This window comes from Aplysia californica, unplaced genomic scaffold (genome assembly GCF_000002075.1).
Source record: "Aplysia californica isolate F4 #8 unplaced genomic scaffold, AplCal3.0 scaffold00234, whole genome shotgun sequence".
Taxonomy (NCBI): Eukaryota; Metazoa; Mollusca; class Gastropoda; order Aplysiida; family Aplysiidae; genus Aplysia; species Aplysia californica.
The window spans coordinates 1015380-1029562 of NW_004797504.1; the positions used below are offsets into that span (position 1 = coordinate 1015380).

The following is a 14183-nucleotide window of genomic DNA, read 5'->3' on the forward strand; positions in this document are numbered from 1 at the left end:
GGTATTTATCCGATCTCTCAGGACTGTCTGTGGGGAGGGTGTGGGGGGGGGGGCAAAAGCAAGAAAAAAGAAGTTAATCAAATAACTAATCAAATACTAACAAGTCGATGTAATCTTGTTATTTATATTCTTTATCGTTCCACGTTAGTGTTCAATTATCACTGTACGTACTCACTCACATTCCCTCTCATAGTCTATGACTGCCTGATACGAATAGACCATTAATATGGCACCTGAAAAAAGGACACGGGACCAAAACAAATTCCTTCTTGAGAGTTTGTTTGAGCGCAAGATTGCCTTATAGCGTCGAAGCGCTTCTCTGTCTTTGACACAGAACAAAAGATTAAACTTCTTCAAACATTCCCAATACAAACGCATAAAGCTTGCTCTCTGTTCCAGCTATCAGACTGGATGGCGTCAAGCTCACAGGTTACACAATTTGGTCCCTCATGGACAATATTTCCTGGACCGCCGGGTACGATCGGAGATTTGGCCTGTTTAGCGTCGACTATGACAGCTCGAACAGGACTCGAACCGCACGCACCTCGGCATCCTTCTATCAGCAGCTCATCAAAGACAACGCCTTTATCAAGCCGACTCCTGCTAACTAGATGTCGTGTTCGCAGGCGCTACTGAGATTTGCTGGAAACATGTTCTTACTCTGACTGCACTGGACTAAGACCTGTCACATTCAGCTCACAATATGAGATCAGTCTATTAATATACGTGTCTGTACGAGCGAGCAAATGAGAATGAAAAACAGAAAAAAAGATAGAAAGATCAAGAGAACGAAAGATAGACAGACAGATAGGCAGACAGATTGAGGGTGTCTATTGAGGTGGGTGTGCCTGTGTGTTTCTGCCTATGTGTGTGTCTTTGTGTTGGAGTGGGAGTGGGAGTGGGGGGGATGTTTTTGTATAAGTGTGCCTATATGTGTGTCTATGTGTGTATGCTTGTGCGTATGGGTGTACGTGTACGTGTGTTTGTGTTTTTGTGTGTATGTATGTGTATACGCCAATGTGTGGGGTCATCCCTAGTGTATTCAGAGACTGCAAGAGCTACACTGTGCTGCATGAACACACCATGTAGGTCTTGATGTACGCCTCTCCTCGTCAAGAAATAAACAGAGATTTACATATTGATGTTGAGTTCGAGTTTCCGGTGGTTCCAAAGGCGTAACTTTCGAAATTACCAACAGCACGTACTCTTCTTCTTCATCGTGTTCAGATGTGAGTTCTGGAGTAGAAATCAACGATCACGGTACCCCACTCCTTACTGTTGTCTGCCTTCCTGTTAAGCTCGATTTTTATCTCATTGAGTCATTTGTTGAAAGGTTGTTCAGGCCATACGTGTATGTTGTTGTCTGTCCTCCTCTGGTCTTCCTTTCCTCCTTCTCTCCACACCGCAGCAGTTTCTCTTGACTGTTTGTTCTATTTATGTGGCCATAGAATCCCAGTGTAGTTGCCTCTTTTTGGTGGATCTGAGTGTATAAGCCTTTCATAACTTGCCATTTGGGGCACGTTTTGTGTTTGTTTTCTTCTGCCCATGAGATTCTGAGTATTCAGTTTCAGTTTGGTAAAAGTTTTACGGCGCTTGCAACTGCATAAGCGCGCTCTGGCTATTCTTCATAGATACCACATTTTGGCGACTCCCAGTCTTCTTTCTGTGTTTAGAGTTCCTCTCTAACAATTAATATATAGGAGCGCTCCCTTAGCTCAGTAAGTATTATACTGGACTATGAGCAGACGTCCTTCGTTCGAATCCCAGACTGAGCGTTCTTAAACTTGGGTGCGCTTTGTGGAGTTTTCTAGGCCCTCAACCTATTCAGTTAGGTCTTATCGGAGACGGACGTTAAATTCGAAGGTTCCGCCTCTTCGATAATCTAACACTTTTGATAAGGGCGTAAAACCCACACACTTACTTCTACTGCACCGATACAGCACATAAAGGACGACGCGAAACATTTTTAAAACAGGAAGTGAGTCCCCCATCTCCCCACCCAACCACATACTCCCACTATCCAACCCTCACCTCCTACTCCACCTACATCCCCACTTCCAGCACACCCCCCTTTTTTTTTTTTACTTAATATGTATTGGGGAGTCACAAACAGATACACAAAGAATAGTCAACCCAAATACACATCTTCTCTGATTGTGAAAGAACAGCTTTGTGTTGTGTGTGTGAGTGTGTGTGTGTGTTTGTGTGTGTGTACGTGTGCGTGTGTGTGTATATGTGTGCGTATGTCAGTGTGATTAACTTTGGTAATGAGTGAAAGATAATGGATGGGCAAACAGATGCACTGAATGGAGACCGAGAACAGGAAAAAGATCAAGAGGAAGACCAGGAAGAAGATGACAAAATGACATCAGAGAGAGAGACAGAGAGAGAGAGAGAGTACAGGAACAACTTGGACACGAAAAACAGCCGATAGAACAGAGTAAAGGTCGTAGTTTGGGGGGGGGGGGGGGGGGCTACATCTCGCAGCGAACGGAAAACTCCAAAAAAGAAACCAAAAGGAAACTTTGGTGTATCGTCTGTTTCCTTTCTATTCTACTTTCTTTCGATTTATCCTTGGAAATATCCTAGTTTAAAAGATAAATTTAATTCTAATTATATTGTCTCTATGTGGGAAAGGGATATATAAATGCAATATAGTATTATTATTATTATTATTATATATTATTATTATTATTATTATTACTATTATTATTATTATTATTATTATTATAATTATTATTATTATTATTATTATTATTAAATGACTTGTGCCCCATCGAGGCAATATAGATCATTTAGGAGGTGAGCTGCTTCAACCCTGCCTGCTAGAGTCAACCCAGGCTGAGAGGAATGCATCGTCCCAGCAAACAGACGGAAATACTCGATAAAAAAATCCCCACATGGGAATCAAAATTTTGTCTTCTCCTTGCGACGCAAAGTACCTGATCTGGGGACCCAGTAGTGTTTTATACCTTGTTAGACTTGGGCAAAAGCAAACAAACAAGTAAGGATGTATCTTCGAGTTAGTTGGAAATTGACGTCATTAATCCTCTAGCACACAATGACAGGAAAAATAGGACCTATGCTGTTCTTATACCTGGATACCTGGAGGTGTCATCTCTGACTCCGAGGTTGACGTGTATTGACCCTCCGTCCTTCACAGTCGCGACCTGCCGTTGCACATTCTGACATAGCCATGCCAGTAAATGTTCTTATAATATTGTCTATCCATGTTATTCGTTGTCTTCCCCTGGCTCTACTGCCCCACAACTTTTCTTCAAGCACCTCTTTCACAATAGTCTCGTGTCGTTTTAAGTGGCTGTTATTATAAATGCATACAAATGACACATTTGAAGACAATTTGGTAGATTTATAATACTTGCCCCCCCCCCCCAACCTACAACCTACAAACAACAAATCAAACGAAGCTCACAACGATAACTAAACTTTCAACCAAATCTCTGATGGACATCGATCGTTCAAATAGTATGAACCAAGGAGCACGAGAGAGTTTACTGTTCCCAAGAAATCAAATTTGTTTCTTTTCTTCCAGCCATTAAACTGGATGGCGTCAGGGTCAAAGCGTACACAGTCTGGAGTCTGATGGACGTTCTGGAGTGGACCGGCGGTTACTCCGCTAAACTGGGCCTGCATCAGGTGGACTTCGACAGCCCAAACAGGACTCGTACCCCACGCGCCTCAGCCTTCTTCTATCAAAAAGTCATCAAAGATCATGGCTTTCCCAAGCCAGAGTCTCCATGACGTGCTCGCAGACTCAGCAGAGATGTTGTCCTCCACTGGGCTAGCGACAGGGAAAGAAGGGCAGAGGAAGACAGAGAACAACATACACTGAGGTTTTGAACAACTTAGTTACAAATTAAACAATGAGAAAAACCGAGCTGTCAGGAAAACAGACAATAGGAAGGAGTAGGGTATTATGATTGCCAATGTCTTCCCCAGACCTGGCTTTGCAAGAAGGAGAAGAAGAAGAAGAAGAAGAAGAAGAAGAAGAAGAAGAAGAAGAAGAAGAAGAAAAAGAATAGGGTTAGCACCAAAACCAATGTTGATAATGGGATATTGGCGCATACAGAATGTCCTGTAATAAACGGATGAATAATACATAATCAAACACCGAGTTTGCAGTTGTGGCGTGGTTTGCAAGTTGAAGACTGCAGTCAACTCCAACGGCTAGACACCCAAAACCAATAGCTGAACGCCCTTTCAATACTGTAAGGTCACTTCAGAGGCGGGACCTCCGAAGGGAAAATTCTGGCGTCTGCGGCGAAGCGGTTTGGCGCTTCTCTGTCGCTCCCAGGAGACCCCAAATCAAATCCCAAGTGGGAAGAATTTTTATCCATTATCTCAGGCTTTCTGCTGAGATGTTATATAACTCTCAGTCCGGATGGGACCTGACAAATACGGTCTCCAGAAATATCTAAATTGTGTCGATGCGGGTATAACAACATATAATAATATAGAATATATGTAATGTCCATTTCCGATAGGACTGTCTCTCTCAGGCAGTAAAAACTCTCAGTAAATTTGACAAACAGAACGCTTTGGAACTTTTGGAACTTCTTTATCAGGCTTTCTTATAAAATGATAAATTTACTAGAGAGATTGTCTGATTCTCTGAAGACAAAGAGACATGAAAATATTTTCCAAAGTCAAAAAGCAAGGTCTTACGATCATGTTTATGTTCATTTTATTATGGTAATCATAATGTATCCGTGCGCGCGCGCGCGAGAGAGAGAGAGAGAGAGAGAGAGAGAGAGAGTGTGTGTGTGTGTGTGTGTGTGTGTGTGTGTGTGTGTGTGTGTGTGTGTGAATGCGTGCATGTGATTGCACGTGTTTGTGTGTGTCTCATTTTGTCGTCTTTCTGTATGTTTCTTTCACGTTTGTTGTCTCTTATGTATTTTTGTTTGTTTTTAATTCTAAATCCCGTCTCTGTTTTTCCTATTTCACCTTCTGCTCGTCTTTTTCTTTCTCTTTCTCTTTCCCTGGGTCTTTATCTTTCTCATTCAGTCACCCTATTTCTCAAAAACAAACTTTCCCTGCTTTCAAACAGGCAATCTTTACTCTTACGAATACGAGCAACAAACCGACAGTAGAAACATACAACAAATAAGCATAAAGACAAATAGACAAACAATGACAGTTTATTCCTAACAGCTCATCTACAACGTCAAAGACATTCTCAAAATCCAACTCAAGGACGAGGGCATATTGCCAGGTGACAGGTGTTCGAATCTTCTCTCTGATAGTGTTTTTGAAGAAGTGACCCAATAAATCCTGTATGTGGAAAAAGAGTAAAGGGTAGAAAACCTCAAACTGGTGTCTGTTGTGTAGTGACCAGGTGCTTCACTGTCGCACGCAGGAGACCCGAGTTCGATTCCCGAGTGGGGAGAAATTTTTAGCTGGGATGTTGAATCTCTCTCAGCCCTGATTAGCCCTGCCAAGCATGGTCGGAAACTCGCTTCCAAAATTATTTAAATTGTGTTGATGGGGGTGTTAAAATAGCTACATAAAAAACACAAACACAAACTCAGAGTTATTATAAATGACGTATCTGTTTATTCCTCTATAATAGGGTAGATGAACATCCGTGCTTGTCTACAGCTGATCAACACCCAGCTAATCGAAGGCCTGTGCGTACAAACCATGACCTAGTTTAGATGAAAACCTCTACTGCGTCTGCGAACACGTCTGGAAGACGCTGGTTTGGGAAACCCGCGGTCTTTGATGAGCTGCTGATAGAAGGTTGCCGAGGAACGCGGGGTTCGAGTCCTGTTTGGGCTGTTGAAGTCGACGTGGTAGAGGCCGAACTTGGCGTAGTAGCCGCTGGTCCACTCCAGGTTGTCCATCAGTGACCACGCCGTGTAACCTTTGACCCTGACCCCATCCAGTTTGATCGCTGAAGCAAAAGGAAAAGTATCATCATCAGAAAGTTATTTACGAGTATGTATGTTTTTTAAGCCCCCATCAACACAATTTAGATCTGTTAGGAGCTTGGCTTGAAACCCTCCCTTTGGGAGTAAACCGGACTGAGAGGGATACAACATCCTATCAGAAAGACGTAGAGACTCAGTAAAAATGTATCCCCACTCGGGAACCAAACTTGTGTCTCCTGCGTGCAACAACGATACTCCTAACCGCTATACCACAGAGGCAGGTCATCGTAAATTGTCAGACCTGAATCAGACGTCAGTGGCCATGGTTCTCTATTCGTTTCTCCGCTCGAATGCTCTAACAAAACGCATTTTATTGTTTCCCAGTCACCTGTTTGTTCAGGTTTTCCAAAAACGGTTCTCTGGGTCTACCCCTGTCTTTTTTGGCTTCTATTTTTCAAATTAGAGCAAGACATTGAAAGCCCTTTTGTTGAGTTAAGTATCAAGAGTCAAATCGAGGAAAGTAGAAAATACATGTTTCGATTTGTTCCTTGATACTGTTGTCATTAATTATCAGCTCACATCGAGCCTGATCATGTAGAAGATTAAAAGTGAATCTCATTTTGATTTTCACGCAAAAGTACGAGTGTATGGTGTTATTTTTGTTCTTGAACTCCTGTCTGTCCCTTGCCACTTCTTTTTTATTAAGTACCACCCCCCCCCCCAAAAATGGTGTGTCTTCGAGAATGACCACCAGACTTCGCGTCTTCATTGGGTAAGAGCAGAAACTAACCCCTCACATTATAGAAACAAACTCCCACCTTTGAGCAACTCGTTGATGTAGTACTTGTAGTAGTAGATGCGTCCGTCGTCAGTGAGGTCTTCCCCGTCCGGACGTCCACTCTCGCTGATGATGATCTCCGGGTTGTGGTAGTGGTCACGTGCCCATCTCAGCAGATTCCGGATACCCCAGGGGTTCACCTTGAGCCACGACGCGTCGGTGCTAAAGTAATATCACAGAGAGAACGCATTATTTACCAAGTTTCATGCTAGGTTTTTGGACAGTTGGCCCTGGTTTGAACCCTCAATAGGGCATTCCTGAACTAAAGTCGTTTGAGGAGTTTTGGAGGCAGGATCCTATGGGAAGTGGATTGTACTCGGATGTCCCGCCTACTAGCTAATATAAAATAATCGTTATAATCATATGATTACCAATATCTTTACAGACACAATAATGTTTGTTCTGGTAGGATTCAAGACAGTTCTTGCCAACCTTCAGTGGTGGGGTGGAGGGGGGGGGCACATTACTCTTTGGTGGGTGATTTGGTATTTTTTTGAGCGGTGCCATTGGGATGACGGGTGCGAAGTGTGGACAATCAATAAACAGCTGGAAAAAACGATTGTTGCGGCAGAGTTGTGGTTCATGAGACGCATGCTACGTATCCCATGGACAGCTAGAAAAACAAATGAAGAAGTCCTGGTTGAAGCAAATTATAGAAAACAACTTATCACGAATATAAGAAAACGACAGGCAATTTTTTTCGGTCACACAATGCGGAAAGAAACATTAGAGAACATTGTAACAACAGGAAAGTTTGATGGAAAGAGAGGTAGAGGCAGACAGAGGGAAAAGATACTGGACAAGATGACAACATGGCTGGGAGCAGCAAGAACAACAGACACCATTGCTGCTTCGAAAGACAGATGGAAGTGGAGGTCCATGTTCGCCCACGCCAGTCGGCAAGGCACCGGATGATGATGATTGGGATCTCCGAGAAGTGACAGGTGTTATATGTTAATGGCCGTCTTGAAAGTACATACGGGTGAGCTGCATGAAAACTTTAGACTAAGTGTTATATCATGCTCCTTGCTCTAAAACCAGAGCTTGGCAATCTTTCTATAGCCGGCGCCCACTTTTTGCCACTTTCAATAGGCTACAATTTTCATTCAGCCCACCCATACGTATTTTCTAGAGGGGGAAAAATAGTCGTATAACAGAGACGACCAGGTATGACGGCCGGTGTCTGTGGTGTAGCGGTTAGGTGCTTCACAATAGAACACAGAAGACTCGGGTCTGTTTCTAGTGTGGGGAAAATTTTTATCAAGTATCTGCTGGGGTGTTGTATCTCACTCATCCCGGATTGGCCTTGACAGGCAGGGTCGGAAGTTCAACTCCTTAAATAATTTAGATTGTGTCGATGAGGGCGTAAAACCCTTCATCTAAAGATGGTCAAGTATATGTATGATTGAGACTTACTAACAAAACCTGTACTGACTTACTCTGGCCAGCAGGGATCGTAACGGGTGTCGATGTTCTGGTCCTGCTCGTAGTTGGGCTGAGAGTTCGGCCTGGGCTGGTTGTTCACCAGGTTTGTCGTGTAGTGGTTCATGGCCAGGAAGTCGTAGGCGCCTACGGGTGGGTGGATTGTGGGAGGGGGAGGGAGTAGAAACTACATAGAGTTAGAAAACGGCAGGTTGGACCTCTGGAAAGAACAGGTTTGTTTAAGAGATGTTTCACGTACATAGAAATGGACGGGATTGGTTACATAGAGTTGGTAATCGACAAGTTGAACTTCAGAGACGAACACGTTTATGGTGAGCTTTTTACCGGATGATATGTATGTAAACATAGGTGGACGGCTTCTTCTTCTTCTTCTTCTTCTTCTTTTTCTTCTTCTTCTTCTTCTTCTTCTTCTTCTTCTTCTTCTTCTTCTTCTTCTTCTTCTTCTTCTTTGCGTTTCCCCACTAGATCTCAGGGGTAGTTGATTTTAAAAAGCAGCACAATTATTGATTTCAACGTATGTGACCGTTTGTTGTTGTTTTTGTTTTTTACTTCTTGCCACTAGGAAGACACATTTCAATTTTGAAGGTACTCTATGCGTTTTTATACTGAGGAGAGGATTTTCAGTTTTAGAAGGAATTTTGAATGTTGCCCTGATGGCGATCGAATCCTACTCTTATCGATTTTAGAACCACCAAGAGATCTTTAACGTGCGATACACTGTAAGGTTATTTAATGATCAGGACCTCCAAAATTAAGATCCACCTCATGAGAATAAAACAAGTGGTCGGATGAATTCGGGGAAAGTACCTTTCCCAAAGGCACAACTTAGGACCGAGCGATTGGGGCGTTTCAGAACTTGGTTCGTTAGGGAAGATTTAAAGACTCCACACCTACTGTGCTAGGTTCTTTCAGACAAAGACGTTATAGTCGGAGGTTCCGCCTCATAAGGGTACATAACCTTGTGTGGAAGGAAACGACATCAAGCCGTTTCAGACTGGTGGAACAGGAATGGAGCCATACAGAAGACTGAAATCACTCTCTGTGAAAACAGTACAACCATGTAGTTGAGTGATTCGCTCTACATCAGAACCCAATCCTCCTCGCCTGATCCTTTCAAATCAACTACAGTATACATGCATTATTAATATGCAGTCTTGGTGTACATAACTGTTCACCTTTATTGAGATTTTTCTCGGCCTCTGTAAACCTGGGCAGTCTAGATTTGGCCAGCCCTTGTCTCTTGCTCTTCTCGTCCACAAGCTGTCTCATTACTTGGGGGTAGTCGCCGGACCCCGCAAAGATGGCGTTAGCAAACCTGGAGAGAGGAAATAGAAATATTATTTATTTTCAAATCATCATCGCCAAGTGCTAGATCTGCGACAGACATCGTCAATCATGCTTCGCCATTCATTCTTTTGCCTGGACGTTCTCAAAAAAGCTATACTATTACTATTACATATTATCATCCGGGTCACTCACAAACACCGACACACACACACACACACACACACACACACACACACACACACACACACACACACACACATAACTCACCAGCCCAGCTTGAACTGCATAGCTCTGTCAGCGGCCGCGGCGTCTTCACTGGAGTCGGTCAAAGGTTCTTTCCACTCTATGTCTAGGGTGATGCCGACCTTACCTAGGATAGGAACATAGAAGAATATTATCCTAGACCGGCCAATGTCATGGCCATCCATCGACTTATATTATTATATCCTAGACTGGCTACTGTCATGGCCGCCGTTATTCCACTCTATTGCCAGGGTGGTGCCGACAATACGTAAAATAGGAGCATAGACTTGTAGTACAATATCTTAGATCAGCCACTGCCATGGTCACCGTTCTTTGCAGTCTTTATTTAGAGTGTGCCGACCTTACCTAGAATAGGATCATAGATTTGTGATACAACATGTTAGACCGGCCACTGGCAATGCCATCTATAGACTTGTATTATAATATCCTAGGACGGCCACTGTCATGGCCGCTTTTCTTTCCACTCTAATTCTAGGGGCAACCTTGCTTAGAATAGAATCATAGACTTGTAGTAGAATATCCTATACCCTCCACTGCCGTGGCCGCCCTTAGATTTATATTATAATATCCTAGAATGGTCACTGTCATGGCCATGGCCGCCGTCTTTTTTAACCACTCAGTGTCTACTGTGATGCCGACCTTACATAGGATAGGACCATAGACTTGTTGTAGAATATCCTAGACCGGCCACTCCATGTCGAGGGTGATGCCTACTTTACTTAGGATAGAACACGCAAAAAGAACTATTTGCCGATGGCAATCCTGATTTTTTTCATATTTTGTTCATACTCCTTTAAGCACAGGTTAGGGGAGAGAGAGAGAGGGGGGAAGAGAGAGAGAGAGAGAGAGAGAGAGAGAGAGAGAGGGGGGGGGATGGGGAGTGGGGACGAATTCGATCGTGACCTTCCTATATTTTCAAGGTCGCCAGTCTAATGATCAGATGTGAACAATGTTGGCACTGAATGCGATAAATAGACAGTGTAGATTTGTAGAAGCTAGTTCATATCTGTCTAAAAAGCTATTGACAGTTCCTATGACTGTAGGATTCAAGAACCTCTCAATACAGCAACCGCGATATGCGGCTGTCGGCTCTTGAAGCCGTTATAAGAAGTAAAGCCTGAGCTGTGAACGGTAAGTTTTATGTTCAGCAACACTGTGCACCGGTCCAAGTGTTCTATTACTCTCAAATTTGACACAACAAGGGAGGGGTCTATCAAGAGTGTGCACTGAAGCCGTCAGTATCGATTTGACCCGACCTGATCCGATGCGAAGTGGGCACCCAGTATAGGAGAACATTATGAGAAAACATTCACCCTTTGAATGGGCTTCTAAGCTTTAAATGAACTATACCCCGGGCTCCTGAGAATTTAATTTAATTTTTAGGGGTACTTTTCTAAAGATCATTTTAGTGTTCATCGGATCTAAAATCTCTTTTTTTTTCCCCTTTTCTTTTTTTTTGGGGGGGGGGGTTGTTTTAACATCGCTATGCCGTTGTATTCATACTGCTGTTTCGTATTTGTATTCTATTTCTGCAAATACACATTGTAATTAGGTGGGTGTGTCATACCAATATTTCAGTACCCCATGGTGTTTGTCGCGATGCTTACATACTGATATTTCAGTACAGAGGGTTTAAAAGGGTAAGCTAACTAGCTACATACCTTTATACTTTGCCTGGAAGTTGTTGCTGTAGAGGTGGTAGGCGCGGCTGTGGGAGCGGATGATGTTGTGGGCCACCATGTAGGGCGAGGTGCCGGGGTCGTTGATGCCTGGGGCGAAGATGCCGATACCATAGCCCAGCCAACTGACCACAAACGCCTCGTTGAAGGTGATCCAGTACTTGACCTGAGTGGTGGGGTCAAAGGTTAGAGAGTGCATCCAAGGTATAGGGTGTCGACAAACAAGAGGAGTCACTTTAAAAGGGCAATAACTCGGTCATCTCAGCACTAATTTAAACCCACAAATACCTCCTACAGGGAGATGAGAAGCCGTTCTGTGTCGGATGCGACACAGATTTTACCATTAAACACATTTTAACAGAATGTCTAGACTTTGGAGAGATCCGAAGGAAATATTATAAATGCAAGAAATTGCAGGATATTTTTTCCGTCGTTGTTCCCAGCAGAATTTTAAATTTTATAAAGGCCATTGGCATTTATGGCGAGTTGTAGAATGAATTTGATATTATTTCAGATTTTTATTGTTACTTAAAAGTTGTTTTAGATCACAAATGTATTTACACCGAATTTGAATATTTTAACTTTTTAGCATTTTAAAGTAAATTAGTTAGCCAGTCGTGAAGTGAACTTTCGAAGAGGTGAACAACTTGTGTTTCGCGCGCTCATATGACCTTAGCAGTTGCGAGCGCCGTAAAACCTTATACTATACATACATACATACATCTGGGGTTCTATGATATGTTTACTATGACAGTAGACAACCGATCTGGCTTGTTATCGTATACTTAAAGTTTACAAACAAAAGTACCCAAAAAGATCCAGTGCTCCAGTAATTTACCAGCACAATTTACCGTATCTCCAAACACGTTCAGAGTACAATACAAAATAGTTACCCTGTCTCCAAACTGTTCAAAGCAGAGTCTGGCGTATGCCTCAAACTGATCAACAACTGAGTCATTCTTCCAGCCGCCGTCATTCTGGTGGGAGAGTGCAATAAATGTTTAATATCACGTGACATTGTTCTGGCAATGAAAAGACTTAGACTATAATGAGTTGGATTTTGTTGAGGGTGGGGTGTTGTTGTTTGTTGGGTTTTTTTGTTGTTGTTGTGTTTTGTTGTTGTTGTTTTGTTGGGGGGGGGTTTACTTTTTGTTGGGGGGTTTTGGGGGGGAGGTTGTTGGGTTTTTAGGGGGGGGGGGGTCTATATCTTGGATATAAGTCGGAGAGAAGAAAATACAAACAATGAGGTGTGTCAGATTCTCATTACAAGACAAACCGTGCTGTATAAAGTAAAATGTATGTAAATACAATACTTTGGCCTCCTTAAACAAGACGAGACCATTGTGAAAGAGGTGCTTGGAGGAAGGATGTGGGGCAGGAGTGCCAGGAGAAGACAAAGAGTGACGTTGGCACCAAAGACCACTTCGACTGGCGACCTTAAAGAACAATAAATATATTTGATATTGAAGGTCACAGTCGAATTTAGTTGAGTTCAGTCATATTACACGTATTTTGCAATAGCAGCTTTTGCCCCCATCCCTGGAGGAAATAATTCTGGCAGGCCCCGGCTCTATCCCATGAATTCGACTGGTAGTGTGCACTGGATATAATGAAAAGATGATGCTAGTTGTGATAAGGGTTCCATCAAACACAAACACACACATACACACACACCTACACACAAACACACACAAACACACACACGTACAAAAACACACGCACGCACACGCACACACGTGCGCACACACACACACACACACTCACACACACACACACACACACACACACACACACACACACACACACACACACACACACACACACACATACACACACCTCCAAGGCCTGTGGCAAGTCCCAGTGGTAGAGAGTCACCACGGGAGTGATCCCAGCAGCTATAAGTGCGTCTATCAGTTTGTTGTAGTAGTCAATGCCGGCCTGGTTGGTGATAGCAGGTGTCCCGTCAGCCATCACCCGGCTCCAGGCGATGGAGAAACGGTAAAAGTTCACCTGGTGATACACAACGAAGCAGAGGACGGGTAAGTGAGTGCTTTAATTTATTTATTAATTAATCAATTAATTGATTATTTATTCAACCTGTCTGGTATCACACGGCTCCTGGCGATGGAGATAATGTAAAAGTTCACCCGGTGACACAGGACGAATTAAAAGACGAATGAATGAATGAATAAATGAATGAATGAATGAATGAATGAATAAATGAATGAATGAATGAATGAATGAATGAATGAGACACTGCATCTTAAGAGGCCTATAATTTGACAAAACGTACACAACACTATTTTTTCTGTAGTATATCTATTTCTACGTCCTTTATCGACACAATTTAAATTATTTTGGAGGCGGCCTTTCGAATTTGCCTGCAATAGCAAACCCGAGCTGAGATCTCAACAGAAAGAGCTAGATACTCGACGAATATTTTCCCACTCGGAAATCGAACTCAGGTCTCCTGCATGCGACAGCGAAGCGCTTGACCGCTACCCCGCTGACAATGACAATGACAATCTTTATTCATCTCTCAGGGAGAGTATATTTTTCTTTGGTCGTTTACAATGGCAGTGTATGTTACAAAGGTTAGGTGCACTCACGCATATACACAATTAGACAAGTAGGGAATACATGTTTTACGTGCTGAATCAATCTCGCTCGGTAAAACATTCTCTGTCTCCCTGTCTATCTATCTATCTATCTATCTATCTATCTATCTATCTCTCTCTCTCTCTCTCTCTCTCTCTCTCTCTCTCTCTCTCTCTCTCTCTC

General features: G+C 42.9%; 2 protein-coding genes across 2 annotated transcripts in view; one reads left to right on the plus strand and one right to left on the minus strand.

Annotated features, from left to right (window-relative positions):
• The window catches only part of LOC101862875 (lactase-phlorizin hydrolase), a gene marked incomplete at its 5' end in the record, with an annotated part of 20142 nt that extends 16013 nt beyond the window's left edge, over positions 1 to 4129 (plus strand). The window contains 1 exon segment of the mRNA XM_035970202.1: positions 3554 to 4129. Within this exon segment, the coding sequence (XP_035826095.1) occupies positions 3554 to 3762 (209 nt within the window).
• A 1416-nt stretch (positions 4130 to 5545) lies between these two features.
• Positions 5546 to 14183, minus strand: part of LOC101863108 (lactase-phlorizin hydrolase) — a gene marked incomplete at its 5' end in the record, with an annotated part of 19189 nt that continues 10551 nt past the window's right edge. Inside the window, 8 exon segments of the mRNA XM_013083478.2 lie at positions 5546 to 5914; positions 6710 to 6891; positions 8169 to 8298; positions 9348 to 9487; positions 9727 to 9829; positions 11385 to 11568; positions 12296 to 12379; positions 13239 to 13412. Of these exon segments, the coding sequence (XP_012938932.1) occupies positions 5667 to 5914; positions 6710 to 6891; positions 8169 to 8298; positions 9348 to 9487; positions 9727 to 9829; positions 11385 to 11568; positions 12296 to 12379; positions 13239 to 13412 (1245 nt within the window).